At 35.5% G+C, this 20328-nt stretch overlaps 1 protein-coding gene across 1 annotated transcript in view; it reads left to right on the top strand.

The window, feature by feature from the left end:
• ABI3BP (ABI family member 3 binding protein) overlaps positions 1-20328 on the top strand; it is a 222646-nt gene that overhangs the window by 107316 nt on the left and 95002 nt on the right. The window contains exons 10-20 of the mRNA XM_012779687.2: positions 905-982; positions 2871-2945; positions 3716-3790; positions 4497-4568; positions 5039-5113; positions 14595-14660; positions 15813-15887; positions 16417-16494; positions 17380-17454; positions 18368-18439; positions 19223-19297. Of these exons, the coding sequence (XP_012635141.2) occupies positions 905-982; positions 2871-2945; positions 3716-3790; positions 4497-4568; positions 5039-5113; positions 14595-14660; positions 15813-15887; positions 16417-16494; positions 17380-17454; positions 18368-18439; positions 19223-19297 (816 nt within the window). The remainder of the gene's footprint in view (positions 1-904; positions 983-2870; positions 2946-3715; positions 3791-4496; positions 4569-5038; positions 5114-14594; positions 14661-15812; positions 15888-16416; positions 16495-17379; positions 17455-18367; positions 18440-19222; positions 19298-20328) is intronic.

The raw sequence follows: 20328 nt of genomic DNA, 5'->3' as shown, positions 1-20328 counted from the left end.
AAGTTCTGTATAGCCTTAAAATTCTAAAAAATCCTATCTGATTATATAATCAGCTCAAGTGGCATGATCCAGGGTATCTCAAAGGTACATGAATTCTTTCATGCCACTAGACTATTTCAAAACATTATAAGCAGGTCACTGATGCAATATGCTAACTAACTTAATCCTAACTCTACATTTTTTTAATGGAGAATATCATAATCATTGGGAAACTCTAGTTTAAAAATGTACTTTCTTTGAAAAAGAATATAAATTTTAGAATGAAGTTTCCCAAATAGTTCCAAAAAGAGGAAAAAAATGAAAAAAAGATTCTGTTCTTTACACTGAATTCCAACAAAGACCAAAAGAGAAAATCTATGTTAACATGTGGCTTAAATAAAATGTGCTAATTGTTGATAATCTTTTTGCCACAAAAATTTTCAGATAACTTAGTTTTCTATATGTGTTATTTGTGTTTTTCTAATATTTCTGTGTCATAACCTATTGCATTTTTACATGCATAATAATGGAAATTTTCTGTTCATTGATTTTAAAATGTAGCAGTACTTGAATATAAAATGCCAGGGAGCATTTGCAGTACAACCTGTGCCTTCCAGAAATTCTATTTATGAATCCAAATGACTTGAGATGTATCCAAGTATTGGGTTATAATTTTTTCTTCATTCCAATGCCAATTTAGGTCTTAAAGAATTAGCTAAGGTTAATAAAGAATTTTGAAGACTGTCATATTACTAGTCCCTGCTATTAATAGAAATGCATAATAAAGTTGTTGACTGGCTGATGGGAAGGGATGTGAGTAGATTAGATTTTTTTAGTCTGTTAGTTGATTGTGTTTTGAATGAGGTATTTTTGGACAATGTATTAGGATGAAGTGAGGTAAATTTTTTGTTCTCTGACTTTTTAGCTAAGAATGAAACCTTGGCATTACCTGCTGAATCTAAAACACCAGAGGTTGAAAAAATCCCAGCACAGCCCATAACAGGTAATGAGATCACTATGATGTTGACTTTGAGGAAAGAAAGAACATATTTTTTTCAAATAGTAAATGATTTACAGCCTATATATTTTTTCAGTGAAGAGCCAGTAGGAAATTCATTTTGATTGTAAGTACAAAATAGTAGGAGTTTCTACATCTTTAATGTTTTTAGGAAAACAACAGATGCAAAATGAACTATTGAATCATACTGATATGTAATATGGAAGCTATATCTTTCACTCTAAATGAAAGTTGTTACCTCAACACTCTGAAATATTTATATACTGGAATGTAATGCCATACTTTTGGTGTTTTTCTTTTATATGAAGACATGAGACCATTTTTTACTTCTGCACTATCATAAGTGGTCAATGTAGCAAAATGCTATATAACTTTCACAAATCCATAGCCTGATATCCATGAAAATAACCTGGAATCATTTAGAAACAAATGTCTCTGAAACACTAACAATCCTAAAATAGAGAATATATAATAGTTCAGTAAAAATCCTTTAAAGAATACAGTAAGCCTTTTCCCCATAGTTTATCACCATAACTAGCATTCAGCATGTCCTCTCTGGATGAACCATCCAGTCCAGTCCACAGGGGAGACATTAATCTCTGAGCTACAGACTTTCTGCCAGAGCAATAACACCTTATCCAGGACTTGACAAAACAAATATCTGGCTAGAATTCCCCACAATCCACATTTAGCAAAGTAACTCTAAAGTGATTATTTTAATGTCTAAAATTACCATAACTTGAAATGTTGTTGATATGTACTTTATACTAAACTTTGGGCTTGTAGCTGGTCCAGAGAAGGTAAAAATTTGTGGAACAGTAAAACAATGTCAAGAAACCCATTTGAGTAGGAACATTTCCAACAGAGCAAGATGAGTATAGTCTTGTCTGAAAAAGAGGGTGAGGACCTTTCATCTCCACTTTCGTGCAAGTGGGGGCAGATGTAGCTACTAAAATAATCCACTTGCATGAAATCTCTAGGTGGTTTCTGATTCCAATATACTTGATCAGTACCAAGAAAAGGATAGGCATGACCCTATGGATAACTCTAAGTCCTTTTCTGCCTCAAAGAATCTACCCATTTTTCCCAATTATACTTTCTTCTCTTCGCACAGGGTCTGATAGAAAGTCTACAAATTTCTTGGTTCTCTGTCAAATCCTCCCCTGAATTTTCCACTTCAGCAAACACCACAACTTATTATTCCATGTCATCGTGTTTATTGCATGTCCCTACCCTGCAAAATTCTGGAGTTTTCTAGCTCGCAATTCATTCCCGATCTCAGTGACTCTGATTGTTATTTCTCCAAAACTATTTCCTTGAGGTTTTCATTGCCTTTAATCTGGCACTTAAGACAACCCTGTGGCTGAGCACTTGAATTCTGATCATACTTTCAACTCGTATTCAAGCTTTGCATATTGAGTGCAGTTTGAGAGAGAAAGCTTAAAATGTGATGTTCTCAGTAAACCTTTTAGCCCTGGATCATTCTTTTATTTGCCCCTTTGTTAATTCATGTAATAAACTATTATCAGTTACTTGGTTACTCTACCACAGGCATTGTGCTAAGCCCTGGAGATAAATATAAAGGCAAACAAAAAATTATGATTAACCTGATAAGTGTCTTAATGGAGGTTGGACCAGTGTGCTTTTTTTGGAGCCTATAGAAAGTGGACCAGACCCAGAAAGGAAGGATTAGGGAGGAATGTAAGCTCAGGCACCTGGGACAAGCTAGGGAGTCCTTAACATTAGTGACTTGAAAAGAAGTGGGCTATAAAAATACCAGTTACTAATTCTAAAGGACAACAAAATGTGTCTGTGTCTTTGGTTGCTTCATCATTTTATCTTAATTTGCAAAGTTGTCTGTTTTACTTTTCAGTGACTCCTGAAACAGTTCCAAGAACCACTAAACCCACTGTGTCTAGTGCATTAGATGTTTCAGAAACAACACTGGGTAATTCTATTTCTAATTCTTTTTTTTTTCCTTAAAAACAAAACAAACAAAAAAAAAACAGCAACAAAAAACTTCCAACGTTCATAGAAAAGTAATCCTAATGCCTTAGCTTCCCTCTCCCTTCCTGTCCCTCCCCTTTTCTCCTTTTCCTTCCTTCCTGACAGTGGTTAACCTTCCTATTTCTTGGACCAATTCCATTGAAGAATTAACAATATGCCTGATCCCGGTGCCTTGATATTCCAGGCAGATCTGGAAGCTAACTGCATGCCCTTTTTAATCAGTCTCTCTCCTGAGTTGTGTATACAGAATACCAGCCTTTTAAACCCCAAATCTTGGTGGGGTGGAGGAAACCTGAAAGTCTCAACTCTGTCTTCGCTTTCTGCTCAGATTGGCTTTTGGAAGTCTTGGGCTTACTAAACCTGGGGAAAATCCTCCAAAGTGTCATGCTTTTAAATAAAAATTTCCTATCACTCATGGTAGCTGTTTCTTGGCACAAAAGAATCTAACTTGCTTTGTTGTTCTCTTCCCCTGAAGAAGAGCAGCAGCATGTATTGGGGTCCGTACTTTGATGCTGGTCTTCCCTGCTACACCACAGCCCCTTTTAACAGCTATGTAACTTTTCCAGGGAAAGCCAGCTATTTCCATGAAAGGCATCCGCTGCTTGGTGCACACACGAGTCTGTTATGAAGCATGCTGTGCATGATCCTGGTTAAGCCATAACATCAAATCCTGAGTCAAGGAGCTGCTAATCACATTTTTCTTTATTGTAGTTCTCAGCGAAAGGATCCCGGAAACATCACAAACTGTTCAAATACCTCAGTTTGAATTGCCACTGAGCACTCTAGGTAAAAGTTATTAAACGCTACAGATTTATTATTATCTTGGAAATTTTATGCATGCTTCAAAGAAGTTCTTAGACTACTTCATTCAAATGCATCTCCTCATTGAAAAAAAAGGAACAAATGGCTTATAGAATAATAAGATTCCAAATACTCAACCCCTTAAATGTGAACATTTTAAAAATTTAGGATACTAAAGAGGCTCTCCCTGTGACAAACGGTTTTTCTTTTGAGAAAATCGATATTTTCTACATTTTTTTCTAAATGTTTTTTACTCAATTGTCTCAACAAAGAAGATATATTCTGAAGACTGCTGCTTAGACTTCTTAGAATTTCTTTGAGTGCAATATGAAAAAAATAGAGGGAGGAGTTTATATATAAAGCCCTGGTTTCAATTTAAATGAAATATATCTAAGAGCATGCATAGACATAGCTGAAGAAGTCAGGAAACTAGTTTAATATGGTTAAAAAAAAAAAGCTCAAATACAGTAACTTGAAGTTAGTGGCTTAATTATAAATAACTACAAAAGAATTTTTTTTTATATTATCCAGCATTGAAACACAGAAGTAAGACATCCTAACAGGCATACTTAACATGAAATAATTTGCCTTTTTGTGTTTGTTTTCTGTTTTTGCAAGCTTGAGATTTTTAAAATCTTTCCTCTGTTACTTGCACCTCAGGTCATAACTGTCCTTGTGTGTTTCATTACAGCTCCAAAAAGGCTTCCAGACTTTCCTGAGACAAAAACGCCCTTTCCTTTTGAGAAACCTGAGGGCATCTTGGGTAATAAGAGTACCTTTAATTTGATACTAAGGATGTGTGTGGTAATTGCTTAATTCTGTAAGACACGTTTACTGAGTCCTGTGTCTGCAAACCGCAATGAACTGATGAATTCAGTTAAATCAGGCAAACAGGTAGTTAATTTGGTTAAATAAAAAAGGACCTGTTTGATTGGATTTTCTACAAATTTAAAAATCATCAGTCTTAATTCCACATAACTCATTTAGTATAGTTTTCTGTCCTTAAAAATGTCGACAGTATGACACCAAACTCTTGTCTCTCTCTCACCACTAATCAACTGCTTTCTTGATTGGTACATAATGATTTCTGCTCATTATAAAATGACTTGATTGTATCAGCATGTGCTTTTGATTTGCAGGCTTCTGGTAGCCACTTAACCGTACCAACAACCTATTTTGGTCCCTTTCTCTAAAAAAGAAAATGTCAGCAAATTCCATTTCTTTTCAATATAGTTTCAAGTGAAAAGCCATGGATTGTTCCTACAGCTAAAACATCTGAAGATTCTAGAGTTCTGCAGCCTCAAACTGGTAATTGCATTCTTTTTAAAAAATAGATTGTAACAAGAGTACTGAATAACTTCTTGTTTTTATTTTTATAGGTTCCTTAATTGATTATCAATATACTTTGTAGTAAATGGAAAACCTAGGATACATTTTTGGTGCTCAGATGAACCTCATTTTTTCCCCACTACAAAAACAAAATGGTTTTGCATTTGTTTTACATATATGTTTTCAATTTCTGGATACATTATTAGAAGTCTGGCTAGAACATGAACTATGAAGTAGCTGATTGATTTTCTAGAGATCTCTTTAGTGCCGAGAGCAATAAGAAAAATAAGCAGTACTATGGGTTGGATTTAACAGTATGAGCTTAATATTTCCCTTGCAGGGAGATATTTGCTTTTTCTTCAGCAGAATAATTCAGTAAACATTTGAGAGCTTACTATGTGCAATATATTCTACCAAATTATAAAATTTGTAGGTATATCATGATATAGAGGACAGAACTCAGGTCTCTGAAGTTAATAATAGACCTTGGTTCCATTCCTGTCTCTCTTACTAACCACATGATAGCTGTTTTTCTTTACTTTCTGGGCCTTTGTTTCTTCTTTTGTAAAATGTGGCAACTGACTTTTTTTTTTCCTCTTGAGAATTCTTGTGTTCAACCAGTAAAACTGTTTGAGACATCTTCCCTTTTTCAAAAAATAGATTTTTATCAACTAAAAATTTTTCTCCTATACATCTTCTCTTTGATGGCTAGCAGTAAATTAAAGAAGAGCATATTCAGCATATGAATTATAAGAAAACCTCAGAAACCATCCTTTGCCATTACTTCCATGATTTTCTCCTTTCATTTGTTTGTATTTTAATTTTTATGAAACTTCTGGTTGCTGTGACTTTATTTGAGGTACATATCATATAGTATATAATGTAGAAGTTCAGGTAATTGAAGTTAAACACACTAACATTTTGTGGTATTCTCCTGAGAAAGTTCAGCAGAAGACTGGGTTTGAGAAAGGATGAGAATGAGCCCTCAGACTCATAGATCTTAGTCAAAATATCCTTTATCTACTAAGTGTAATGGGCTCAGATCTCAGCAAAAGATAGAGGATAACATTAAATTGAGTAAGCATGTCTATTATGTTCTCCCCTAGTTTCCTTAAGCAGGAATGCACTTGAAAGTTGGCCATGGTTGTTAGCTTATCCAGAAAAGCCTGAAATCGGGTCTTCCTAAGCCTTAGTTTCTAGTCACTAACCCTAAAATTCTGGTGCAATTAACTAAAGTGGGTGCAAAACTCCTTTAGCAATCTGGGTCACCTAGGTCTAAAGTCTGGGTTCTGGGTAGAGTTCCATACTGATTCCCTGGGTCCTGCAGCCATCACACAGGTGCAGCTGCATTGTAATTAGGAAACAACTACTCTGGGGGCACATGTGATGGTCTATCTGCTGCACCTGGCTATGCCTCCTGCAACCCTCAGTAGAAGCCAAACCAAACATGTTTGGGGCTTTTGTGACTAGATAAACTTTTAAGTCCCTTTCATCTGTTAGCTTTAGGGTTATAATGTAAGGGACACAGGGTTCCCTGGGTCTCCTTTAAGTAGCATCTCATTTTTAGTTTCTATGATTATTCATGAGCAAAGTGATCAAAACCGCAAGGAAACCAGTTTTGAAATTTGAATGCCTACAATATGAACTATATATAAAGCCTCGGTTGAACCAAGTCTTGGGGAGAACATGTTGGGGAGTGTAGGTTACAGAGTTACAATGAGACAAAAATAGATGATATGGAAAATCCCAATAAAGGAAAGATTCCTTTTGTCTTTAATCCCAAAAAAGGAATATTCTGGTCTTTCCCTGATGGAGTATGAATAGTGGCTAATCAGGAAACAGATTCATTATTCAGCTGCTTGGCTACTGCCAGGGCAACTTCGGATTGCCAGAGAACTTCCGACTGAGAGCTCCTCCCAACCCTTTCTGGAAAAAGTTGAGACTTATCATGAGCTGTAGCAACAATGCAGTAGGTGATGATGCAGACATGAACATGAGCCCCAGAAACTTCCCAGCCTGCCTTGTAACATTTAATTTTTATTAATATATCCCTGCTACTTGGTATGATCATTGGGCCAGCAGCATTTGGTGTCACGTGGGAACTTGTTGAAAAGATAGCACCTTGAGCTCTACTCTAGATCTATTGAACCAAGAGCTGCTTGCCATCAAGATCCCTAGGTGATCTGCATGAATATTAAGGTCTGAGAAGCACTTTATCAATATAGTCTTACCAATGGTGCAGGTAAGAATTACCAGGTATATTCAAGTTATAGGACAGTAGACCTCAAATCAACATAAGATTGACTTCTCAAAGTGGGTGATGAACGTTTCTTGTTTCTGCTAATATGTAATGCTTCCATCTACACTCTAGTGTAAGTGTTGTATGCCATCTTCTTATATTAAATTTCAAATTAAAATTAAACAACATGCATTATTTGTGATTTAAAGACTTGTATATTCACATAATCCTTTCATTTCAGCCTTTGTTTCTTTTGATTGATTTTGTGCAAATTTATACATGTACTAAGTAAGGTTCTCTATTTGATATTTAGTTTCAACATAAATAATTATTTATTTTCCAATTATTCAAATAGCTTCCTGATGCAACTGTTTTGAGAATTAAGAAAAGAGATAGGCAGAGATACTGCTTGCATATTGGTCCACAAAACCGGAAGTCTTATTTTTGGTTGCTATATCCTTTGAAGAAACAATATATTTTAGCTGGAATTAATGACACTATTATAGCAAACACAGTACATTTTGTTTTATCTGTTGGGATATGATACATCTCCATTTACTATGTTAAGTTCCTTCGGCCAAAGGCCAGCAGAACACACTTTGTAGTTGAACAAATTTAGATTTATTTACTTATTGCAACAATGGAAAACACAGACTATGAGGAACAGGGGAATCTCCTAGAGGATATTAGAAAGGATTTGGAAGATTTTGTCTGTGTTAAATGATTGGGGGAAGGGTCCAAGGAAGTGGAGCTTTGCTCTAGATTGGATGCAGTCAAAAAGTAGGAGTAATTCTGTGATTGAATGTCTTCATAATTCTTAACTAGAAAGCAAGATGAGCAGAGTGAAGCTGAAAGAGTCACTGATCAAAGAAGCGGCTCTTACTCATATTAGCCAGGATGTGGAGAGCATTGTGTTGTGCTTTGGAGGATGTTCATGTGTTTGTGTTCCACGTGATTACAGATGGGTCTTGGTTTTCCCTTGATCCATCACAATCACAAAGTAGTCTTGTCTGATATTGGCGTTCTTTGGAATTATTAATGTTCAACGGGAGAACACCACAGCCTACCTGTTAGGTGCCAAACCAGCACCTGGATGTCAGGGGCTCTTCTCTTTATCAACCATTAAACACAATTTGTCATGACCTTTTGTAAATTTTTTTCTGCTTTGACTTTTGTTTTTCATATACTCTGTATTAAAAAATCAGAATGCGTGTTCTCAAAAGGATTTCTGTACCACTTTTGGATATAGAAGACTTTATGGAAATTCTAAGTTGCATGCTGAATATTGAAATCCCTGGATCATTTCAATAGTTTTGGCAACAGTGAGACAGGATAATTTGGAGTTTGGAATATCCCAAGAAATCCGAGCTGTGTAGTCATCAAACATATTCTTCCCTGCTTTCAGTGTCTTTGCCCTAGTCTTTCAATAGTGCTGTATTTTGTGATTTAATTAGTTGGAATTGTGTTTGTATTAAACCTTCTGTGAAGTATGTTTAAGTAGGATTGATTGATTTTGATTCCCTTGGAAAATTTAATTTTCCTTAAAATATATAAAGGGAAATCATAAAAATCTGCTCTATAGTTACATACCAAAACATAAAGTTATTTATAAGTTTTGTATTAAAAGGAAGTTGGCCACACTTTAGAAATATTTAAGTACTTGTGACAAGCTTTCAGAAAAAGGCAGTCTTTCTGGTGATGCAATTCAGTTGGTCTTATGTTCTACTGGAAGGTGGCCAGTTAACTATGATATCAGCATTGTTTTAGAGTGAGTTCTAGAAAAGCTCTCAATATCTTTCACTCTCAGATGAATTGTGCATTTGTATGCATATGCACATGCTTGTTGGATTATTTCTCCACTGGAATAACACAATTTGTTTTTGCATGGCAGTTTTCTTCTAGAAGATTCAAGAGACTATGTATATACCATCATATTGACCCTTCCAAAGCTTCTGCAAGCTGACAGAGTTATTTTCTTTTATATTAAGGAGATACATGAGGAACTTAACTCTGAATGGGTACAGGAGCAAAATTAGACTCATTCACAGCTTTCCTAATCTTCTTCAATAAACTACTCCAAGTTAAAAGTGAAACAGTGTTCTGTAACTTGCTGTGAAAAATTGAGAACTGCTTTTACAACTGGAAGAATTAAATGTTCTTAGTGGGGCCGTAGGCCTTGCAAATGTGCTATATAAGAAATTTTACGTGATCTGTGAGAAGCTGGCCAGTCCCTAAAGTTTATTCTCACTGTGAATATGATTGCTAACTTGCAAGCTATAGGCTGAGACAGCTGAGCTAATAACCAGCTCAACTATTTACCTGTTAAATAACTTGTCTTACATTATTCAACCTCTCAGAACTTCAGTTTCTCCATCTATAAAATGGAATTAATATATAAATTTTTCATCAGTTATGTATTATAAATGTATAAATCATTTAATAGAATGCACAGTACACAAGGGGTACCTTGCTATCATTTCCTTGATGCAAGAGAATCTTGCATGGACTGCATCCCCTGTACACCACACTGCCCATCCCAGACTTCCTGAATTGCTTCATGTGGTCAATCATAATAACAACAGCAATTATGTTTTTAATAAAAGAAAAAGAAAGAATAGAGATGAAAAAACTCTAAGCTCATACATATATATGATCATACCAAATGATCCATGGGTTTTCATTACATTTGTAGAAAATGTTTAAGGAGAATGGAAAGGACATGTGCGGTGTTATTCACAGAGGTCCTGCACCTCCTTGGGAACAGCCTGGTGACCTGTTAGCCGAGGGCAGGGATGGTGCATCCTATCACACAGACTCTCTGTTCCATTTGAGTGGCAGCCTGAATCACTCTGTAAACTGGGCTCTGAGGTCCTGCCTAGGTTCAGTGAGTGAAACGATGCCACAATCAATTGTGCTTTCTATGGGCACCAGGGGCAGGAGAAGTAGCATAGGTGCCATTGTTTATTATCCCACGGAAAGGTGTGTGCATGACCTCTAAAGACCCTGTGTGGTTTTGGGGTAAGGGTGGATGTGAGCTTTTAGTTTCTGGCTTGATAATACCATCAGGGTTAGGCCTCCTTAATTGACTTGATCATTTCCTTAAGAGACCATCAGTTAGCACAAGGAGGGTTTCAAAAACAAATGAAAAAAAATGTTCGCAAGCCCAAGAGGATTCTGTGTTTGTTTTCACCCTTAGAAAATTCTCCTGCCTGTTCTCCCCGAAAGTGTCCAGGTAAACCGAATTTCCTTCCAAATCTACTGTGACATTACTAAGACAATGACTTTTTCTGGTATGATTATTTCCCCTTGAACCATAAACAGTTATGACTTAGAGACTTCCCTTGACAGAGGGTCAGAACCAAGGAGGGTCGGCCTCAGTCTTTTCATTAGAATCTACTTTGGGAGCTTCCTTCAGGAGGTCATCACTGATTATTTTCAGTGTTAAATCCTTTCAATGCTCTCTTGAACTGTAGTAAACTGCAGTATGCCCTTAAGCTCTATAAATTATTTAAAGGCTTGAAAGCTGAAGTGATTGGCACACACGAGGATTGGTATATTTGTTAGAAAGTTTTGGCAGCAGGTTGTTTGCTCAGAGTGGTTGAAAAGAGGTAAGCTCTACATTTGGACCTTATTGCCTGCCCTGTAAGGTGTTGATTAGCACAGATCTGGCCCACCCAACTGGATTAAGCCCTAGAGAGGAGAAAAAGTAGGAATGAGTGGTGGTGTGGATGCTTTGAGAGCAGGAAAATAGAATTCAAGCATAGCAGATGGTTTACAGATTTACTGTGGTCTCTAAGAGATTTATAGCCTCAGCCTTTGATTTTATTTCACAAACATTTTCTTGCAGCCAGGATTTTAACAGATTTCAAGGCCAACTAGAAAGGTATTTGTTTTTCCATTAGCTGAAAAAGCATTATTATTTGATAATATATTTAAATGATACTGAGAACTCTGTGTGCGGTATTGTGTTTTTCTCTTCTAGCTCCTTTTTGATATATTTTTTCATTGCTTCCTCATATATAGTTTTAGAATTCTATTTCCATGGCAGGGAATGGCCCCACAAGCATATTACAGGTATTTGTGTAATAGAGGAAGAGATTTCTGTATCACAAAATAATTATAGTACATGTTCATTTATTCTCCAAACTAAGCCAGAAAGTCATTTATTCTAAGAACTTAAACTACCCAACTGTCAAACTCACTGCTGTCTGTTTGTTGCAATGGACATGTTGCAAATTTATTCCAATGGGTATACACCATGCACCAGACTCTGAAGTAGGCTCTGGAGTAAATAAACCTTGGAGTGCATAATGAGCAAGACAGACACAATTTCTGCATTAATGAAGTCTTCGGTCTAATAATTTGTGTTTAAAAAAGAAAGTCTTTCACATAGTTATCAATATTCAGAGAATTTGAAAGAAATGAAATGATAAATTCTTGATGATTTGAAATACTTTGGGTGCCATCACATGTTTCTAGAGTAATATCAGGGCATTTTTTCCCCACAGACTTTGTATTTAATCAGTTTTTCAAAGTAAAAATGTACAATTAACAAAACATAATTTTAATAAATGTGGCTTTAGGAAGTGATAAAGCAAATGGTAGTATAGATTATTTCATATTATTTTTTCTTTGGAAAATCTGAAAGTAAAATTGAGTTATCATAAAATTTAGTTACTGTTTTTTGAAAGAAACTAATATTGCTTTTTATAAACTTTGAATTGAACTGCTTATTTTACTTGTTGGATTCAATTCATCTGATAACTTTTGGTCCCACATATGTTCTGTGAATACAAGATCAAGATACTGCTTAATTTCAAATAGCTATAGCATTTCATCTACTAAAGGAAACAAAGGTGATAAAAGTTTGCCTTTAAACAATGATGTATGGCAGCATGTAGACTGTCTAATAACAGAAGGGTTCACCCCTAACTGTAATCAATTAACTGCAATTAATTGTATAGCCTTTTAGAAACTGGGTCTAACCATTGCAGGAATTTACTTTATCTGGTATAGAGGTACATATACAGGGTTTTATAAAGAAATCAAGTGCTGTTGAGTTTTAGAGAGGTTTTCAGAGAACTACATGTCAACAGTGTCCTCTCCCCTGACACCTATTTCTTCTAGGTTGAAAGATCTTATTTAAATCTTGAATGAATGAGATGGTGACAGGCTTCTCAACGCTGCTCAAACAACATAAAACTTAGAGAGAGTGGTATTTGTGGTTTTTTAGCACTCATTTGATTTGCTTTTCAACTCTCAGGAAATACAGAAATAGAAATATCAAGGATGAAGTCTACTGGCAGATGTGTTATTTTAATCTTGAGTATGTTTGAGAATGTGTTTGGGAATTAAGAGATTCCTGACAATTGGGAACTTCAAGACATGAGTCACCATTGCCAGGGGATGCTGAAAAGAGGGCTTCTTTCCCCAATAAATGCCTTTTGTGGGGATAACTTGAGGGAAGACAGCAGCCTGGCTTGAAACCTCAAAAATGAAAAGGAATTGTAAATATGAAAAATAAGTAAAAAGAGGGGAATAAATATCATCTCTTGGAACAAAAATGCAGGCTATAGGATAATTGGTACAATATAACTAGATGAAAGGGAGATTTCAGAGTTAGGATAACATAAAGACAAGCATGGCATTTTTCAAAAGCAGTAATATAAATAAAAAATTAAGCTATTCATAATTTCTTTTCTAGTGTGAGTGGGTTAAATACAATTTGGCAAGGCTTTCTGAATTTATTTAGTAGTAGATGAAGCTGACTTTGCTGGATCCATGACTTGAAATTGGATTAATGCAAGCCTAAGATCAGAAACTGCCAGCATTTTTTGTCCTTTAAGAGATCAGTCATTATTATCCAACCATTAAAATTGCAGCAACGCTAAAGAAGACTTTACAGTGCAATGGATGCACTCTCAGAAAGTACGCATATTTGAACTCACAATATTCTTTCTGGTTTTGAAGATTTTGTAAAGCAGGAGATTCGCCTTTACAAATTGCGATGTATTTCCGGCCTCTTTGGCATGTGGTGCAATATAAAATGCTGTCTATTTTCAGAGTATGTCACAGGGTCTGATAATATCTTTCTTACAGTTTCAATCAGCAATGGCTCAAAATCATTAGGTTGTCACTGAATTACAAGTAATGCCAATGAGTAAATCTTCCTGTGAGCCCCCTCCTTTTTATTTGATTTCCATATAGCTATTTTGAATGGGCAAGGAAAGTAACATCTACCTCGTACCTGTTCATGCTTTCTCTATACCACTCATGACCAGAGTGACAGCTCTTTTTGATGCTGTTTTTGCTTGCAGGTTCAACTTGTATGTGAACATGAAAATTATCCCCGTATTAAAATCATTAAAACTTTATGCTTACCCTCATCCTACTTTCTTCATTTCATGTAGAATAGAAAATTTATCTTGAAATCCACCTAGATTATAGAAGGGCTTGTGGCTCCATGAAAGAACACAGAAAGCTGCCTCTAGGTACCTGTCAGGAAGGATGGTGCCAAAAGAGTCCTAGTCTCAGCCCTGTTGTCTTTGGTCCTGCTGATAGAGTGGAAATGCACTGAGCTTGACGATTTCAGCATGTGACAGCTGGCAAATGTCTTCACTGCTGAAAATCTCAACTTTGTTATCTAGAAAATGGAGATAACATCCCATTATCTATAAAATGGGAGAAATGCCTGCCTCACCTATTTCTCGGGGATGTTGAGAGGGTTAAATAGGCTAATGTATGAGAAAGTGCTGTGTAAACCGTACAGTACTGTTCAAACGTAAGATATCATGACATAAATTTTACTAAGCTGAAAGACTAAGCAGTAGACTTTGGGCAAAGAGCCTCAATGTGACTGCTGTTTCTTTCTTTAGAAGTCTCTCCCCAAACTGCCATCTGACTTTATTTATATTTATATTCTTGAAGCTCTTTGATTTAGAGCTGGCACTACTCCACTGTAAATATGTAGCACTATGTTCACATCATCCCAAAAGCCAGTGGCAGGGCTTGCTATATAAAATCCTGCAGTTTAGAGCACGAAGGACCAAAGGCAAGCCCTGGTGATTGCTTACATGGTAGTGACAAGGCCAGTAGCCCAGAGCCAAAATCCACTAGCACCTACATAAAACTATCCTTCAGCCAGCATTAGAACATGTCATGAAATCTTTCAAAATTAATCAAAATCTAACATCTTTTTTGTTTTACCTTTTTATTTTAAAGCAACTTATGATGTTTTCTCAAGCTCTACAACAACAGATGAGCCTGAAATATCAGAGTCCCACACAGGTATACCCAGCCCCTCAGTTTTGTCTTTGGATCCCAGGTGCCCTGACAACACTTGGTGGTTTTTGCAGAGTAAAAATGTGTGCTCTCTAGAGATCTGCAGGAAGGAAATAGCCATCTGTGTCAGGGAGATGAGTTCTGCTCACCCCTCCCATGCAGTGGTTAGATCTTTATATCCATTAGTAAATAAGCTCTGTCACATGAGGGAGATGCAGATAGACTCAGTTGCCACTGAGGACAAATAATATAATGGCCTATCATTCTATTGTTCAGAATCACTGTAAAAAGGTCTTAAGAATCTTAGAGGGTATTCACTAGAGTAATATTAATAGTTCTTAAATTAAGATGATTTTGCCCTCCTCCCACCCAAGGACATCTGGTAATGTCTAGAGGCATTTTTTTGGTTTTCACAAGTGGGGGAGATGCTACTAGCATCTAGTGGATATACATTGAGGAAGATGCTAAACCCATATGGTGCACTGAGCAGCCTTCCATGACAGAATTATTCAACTCTAGATGTCAATAGTGCAAAGGTAAGAAATTATTTTCTGAAACAATCACATCATTCCTCTGTGGAGTTCAGTTGGGTCTAGTCTTTGTCATTTATTTGCTGACCCATCTATATCAAGTTACCTGAGCCTGACAGTCCCTTTGAGCAAGTGTTTCTTAAGCACCTATGAACCTAAGTACTCTAGGAGAGTCAGAGAGAGTAAGAGACTGGTCACTGCCAGGTGCAGATATATGTCTGATATTTTTTATACAAGTAGCTTTATCTCAGCATCATTTATGTCATAATAAAGGTGAATAATTTTAAACAGCAGCAGAAAACAAGACAAAAAAATAAAAGAGAGAATGCCAATAGTGGTTCAGTTAACAATTATGCAACAGAAGTGAAGAAACCAGAAAAACCAGTTGAAAATAAGTTGAAGGTATGAAACGCTGTTTTATCATGGTTTCTAGTATTTAAAGTATGAATATTTTTAAAAGTGAGCTCATCTTCAACTCCTAATAAATCATTTTCAAATGTTGATCAGCAATCCTTCAAGTGTCCTTGATATTTTTCCCCATGTGAAGCATAATTTATTACTCATGAATTTGTATTTTATTCCTGGGGCCTTCTACTACTTTTATAAATGTTGACATTTATTCCAACAGCAACAAGTGATCCTATTCTGGATTCTGTCCCACCTAAAACTTCTAGAACTCTTGAACAGCCAAGGGCAACACTGGGTAATGTTTTTAACAGAAAAATCACACTTTATTTTCCATCAAAAAAAAAAAATCCATGTGAATGCCTTTCTTCCAAATGACCATTTCATTCCATCACATCTAATCATTTCTTTCCTTTTTCTTAATATACATGTATAAAATATTTTAAATGCAGGCATCTTTTCTATTCCATTTTGGACTCGCACTTTTTTTTTCTTTGAACTGTAATGATATTTTCCCCATTCTTATAGCTGTGAAAAGCTTTGAAAACTGCATGGACATCATCTGCACCATCTCATGTCATATGTTTGTGGCCTGTATCATCTCACTTCCATGCATTGAATCTGTCTGGAGTCAGCTACTGAACAATCATCAATCTAGCCTTTTCCCCATAATTCCATTCACCAGCTTTCAAGACTACATGCATTTTTCATCCTTCATCATGTACTTCTAGCATGTGCTTTCTACCATCTAAAAGCATGTTAAAATTCTTAAAATATTTCATTTTAATGGGGATTATTTGGTGGGATGGGGTGTTTTGTGCTTTCAGCTCCAAGTGATATAACACCAGTTGTTCCTCAAAAACCGGAAATCTTTACCAGTCCCGAAATACAACCTACAACACCTGGTAACTAATGACATTTGTGTAGTTGTGTGGTTTGAAGAAACAGGTAATATGACAAAAAAAAGAGTCATGTTAGCTTTTTAAGAATAATTTTATCACTAAATATTTCTCATTATTCTCTACCATGAAATTTTTCAAAGAACTGAGTTACCTATCATATCTAACCTTATGATCCTCAAAGAATTTTCATAATCTTGATGTCTATATATTTTGAAGAATGGTTTCCTTCTAATACTTCTTTCAATGTTGCCTGGCAGAAAATAGCAAAAGAATTATAGATGGTAATTACTTTAAAATACATTGCCTTTTTTTTTTTTTAGCACATTTAAATACTCCTTGATCATGGTATTTCACCTGAAGTGCAGTCTAAATATAAGGAACACCAAGTAGGCTCTGTAGTCCAGGACTGCAGATGAGAAAAGGGAGGTAATACAACCTTCATTTTATAACAGAAAATTATTGGAATTTCCAAGTTCATTAACTTTTGGTGAGGGTTATAATGTGGTACAGAATTAAAGAAGTTCTGAACTATCCATTCTCTAAGTCCCAAATATTTTATTTTTGCTTGTCCCCTGCTATTCAGTGTCATCCTTCTTAACTGTACCTTGTGTTCTGAAATGCTTCCAGGGTGCTCATTTTCTGGTACATTTAATTGAACAGTGTATTTTTCAATTCTCATGTAGAAATGTAATACCTTTTGGCCCAGTCAACCCTTATTTATTGAGTGCCTACTATGTATTATATAAAGGAGGGTGCTGGACAGTCTAGAGATCCAAAGAAATATGAAGCAGTTCTTGCACTCAAGAAGTTCACAAGTTTATAGGCACAACCCGATTGGCCCCTGAGAAATACCATTTATCAAAGCTCTATTAAATCTTCTTCTTTCAGCTCCCCTGCAAACTACATCTATCCCTTCTACAACTAAACGACGCCAGAGGCCCAAAAGGCCAAGACCCAAACCCGGTAAATAAATGTCTTTTTAACCTTTCAGGATATTTAATTCCAAATGACAATGTTATCTCCTTATCACAAAAAGAAGAGAGGTGATTCTATAGCTTAATATCTTTGCAAAATTTGAAATTAACTAAAAGTGAATTATTAATAATACAAAATGACAAAAATCAAATGTCTCCAATAGGAGTTTACTGGAAATTATGTGATTTTTTTTTTTTTTGCATGTGAACTTTGTTATAAACCTAGAAACAAGTCCTACTGTCACCCTTATAGAGTGATATATATAGTGTAACTCATTTTTATATGCATCTATATTTAAGTGTTTTGGAGCTGATGGTCCTTACATTAATATTTTGGTGCCTACTATGTTTTCAGTTTTGCACCAGGGCAATGGCTAAGATGGAGAAGACATGACTCTGGCTTTCAAATAGCTTATAATCTTGAGAAGATAAGATAAAACCATCAGAGCATAACATGAGATTATGTAACGTATTTCTGAGACTGTATAATATTTGTTTAAAAGAAAGAGTTGAAGATGCAGGAATTAACATACATGTAGGGTTTGGACAGAGAAAAAGGAGAGGGAACAACATACATTATAGCACAGAGTTTGGGTGTTACAGATAAAATAGCTTAGCAACCTGAAGGTGATATCCTTCATCAGCACTCACTATATTCAGAATCATGCTCGACACACTAGCTTTTGCTTATTCCATTGTAATGTAAATATAATTTTGTATGACCCATACTGTTATGACAGTTTAAAAATTCTTTCCCCAAACTTTTACTCATTATATACTTTGTTAACTCTGACTACTAAATATGGCAGGATTTTAAACAGATCCTTCAGTTTGTCTTTGGAGGATATCTTTTTATCATCTCTAGGATATTTCAATATTTCTTTTTTCCTTTCCATCACCAGAAAGAACAACAAGTGCTGGAACAATTACATCTAAAATTTCTAAAAGCCCTGAACCTACACGGACAACACTGGGTAATAATGTGTTCTTAGTACATGTGTTACTCCAGTCTACCATGGGAAATTTTGTACCCTAGATTTATGTAATTATTTAAAATGGCTTATTTGAATGATAGGAAAAATCTCATAGAATACACCAACCCCATGGCTATCGTGGTTGTGGGTAGCTGGCCTATGTTTAGTAAATCTGAACTCGGCCTTCAGATAACATCCTGTGCCACCTGCTTCCTTGTCTTTTATCCAATTATTATATTTGAAGTTGGATCTTATATATTGTTTTCCTTTTTTTTTTTTTAAGTAAGGCCCTCAAGTTCAACTTCAGAGTTCATTTGGAAAAACGACTTTTAATATTGGTGTTATAGAACGTCTTTATGCCTCAGATCATAGCATTATACCTATCAATGAATACTAATTTTAAAACATGATGGATTTTTTCCTGGTGCTTAAAGACTTAGATGCAGCTGAGAAATAAGGGTACAAAATGATTTGACTGATTTTTTTTTTTAAATCATGGATTAATATCACTGTCTTTGAGGAGTTACTGTGACCGTCTAGTAGCAATGCTGTATCTGTCAGGTTAAATATAATCTTGAAATATTTTTCCAAACCAGATAAAAATTTTATGTATTTCCATTAAATAATTCTGTATGAATGTACCATGGAATATTTCCAAAATCTTCCACAATAAGTTCATTCCACTTAATGTATAGTTTATTTTTAGGTTTTCCTTCTATGGTTTTAGAAACTGAAATGCCTAAATATTGATCTGTTGATTATTTTGTGTCTTTATTTTTCCAGCTCCCAGTAAAACCCAATTTATTTCTTTGCAAACTAAAGTCCCTCTCAGCCCAGAAGTGACACACACCAAACCTGGTAATTACCCTAAACTTTTAAAATATTCTTAAGATAGGATTGAAAAATTGTTTCATGCAACTCTTTGGAGCAAGAATTTCTGATTTGTATTTTGAGATTTGTTACATTTTTCCAGGGAAAATGCAAATGTCAATGACATAATCTCATCATAAACAGCTACTGTGATAGTATCACAGCCTTGCAGTGAGCTGTGTAGTGGATCATTATGTTCAGGACCATTGCAGAGAAAACACAGAAATGTAACGATGTAAATGATTGAGGACTCTCTTGTCTAGGACTGCAAAATAGTTTCCAATACCAAAGTTGACTGGAATTCTAATCACACTGTACAATAGCCTTTTAGCTGAAAGAGGGGAAATGTTTCCACCCTCTAAGAACTCTGTCTTAGTTTGGGGCCTCTCAGTTCTCAGGCTGCAAAGCCAGAAAGGCCTGTATTTTCCTAATGCTCTAAGACTTCTAAATTGGGGCTGATTTCTGAACACTGACTTCTGTTTACCTCTCAGAGGATTTTAATGATGTTTTACAAAAGAAAAGAAATCTCTTTTTTCAGTAAAGGATTGTTCTATACATGTAATTAAAAACACCATTTCCTGCATAAGGATTGTGAAACATACGGAATGACCAAATCTTCCCATTTTCTATCTCTCGGGAATCTACACAACAGTCTTAAATGTTGACTGATAAGATTGGCTGTGGGGGAACTTTGTCATTACTCATTGTCATTGTTATATAAATTTTAAACCCTTAGCTCTGGAAAGAACATATTTTTCACTATGGTTAATGGATTTTGAGCTTGCATTTCCATTAATGGCATATTTACAAAGTAGGATTATTAAAGTGAGAGATGTTCTGCTAAAGTGGGCATGATTTATATTTGCAATGAAATAGGTAAGGAAGAAAAATGTAACTTTTCAAAAAAAGGAATTCTCATAACTTCCTTTAAAGAAGCAGTGAGATTTCCAGGTGTAGGTGCAGACTGAAGGAAATTAGGGATTAGGCAAAGGGAGTGTAGATGCTGTAACCATAGGTAA

Source organism: Microcebus murinus, chromosome 1 (genome assembly GCF_040939455.1).
Source record: "Microcebus murinus isolate Inina chromosome 1, M.murinus_Inina_mat1.0, whole genome shotgun sequence".
NCBI classification, from domain to species: domain Eukaryota; kingdom Metazoa; phylum Chordata; class Mammalia; order Primates; family Cheirogaleidae; genus Microcebus; species Microcebus murinus.
Note: the sequence above shows the minus strand (reverse complement) of the source record. Positions and strands in the feature narration are given on the sequence as shown.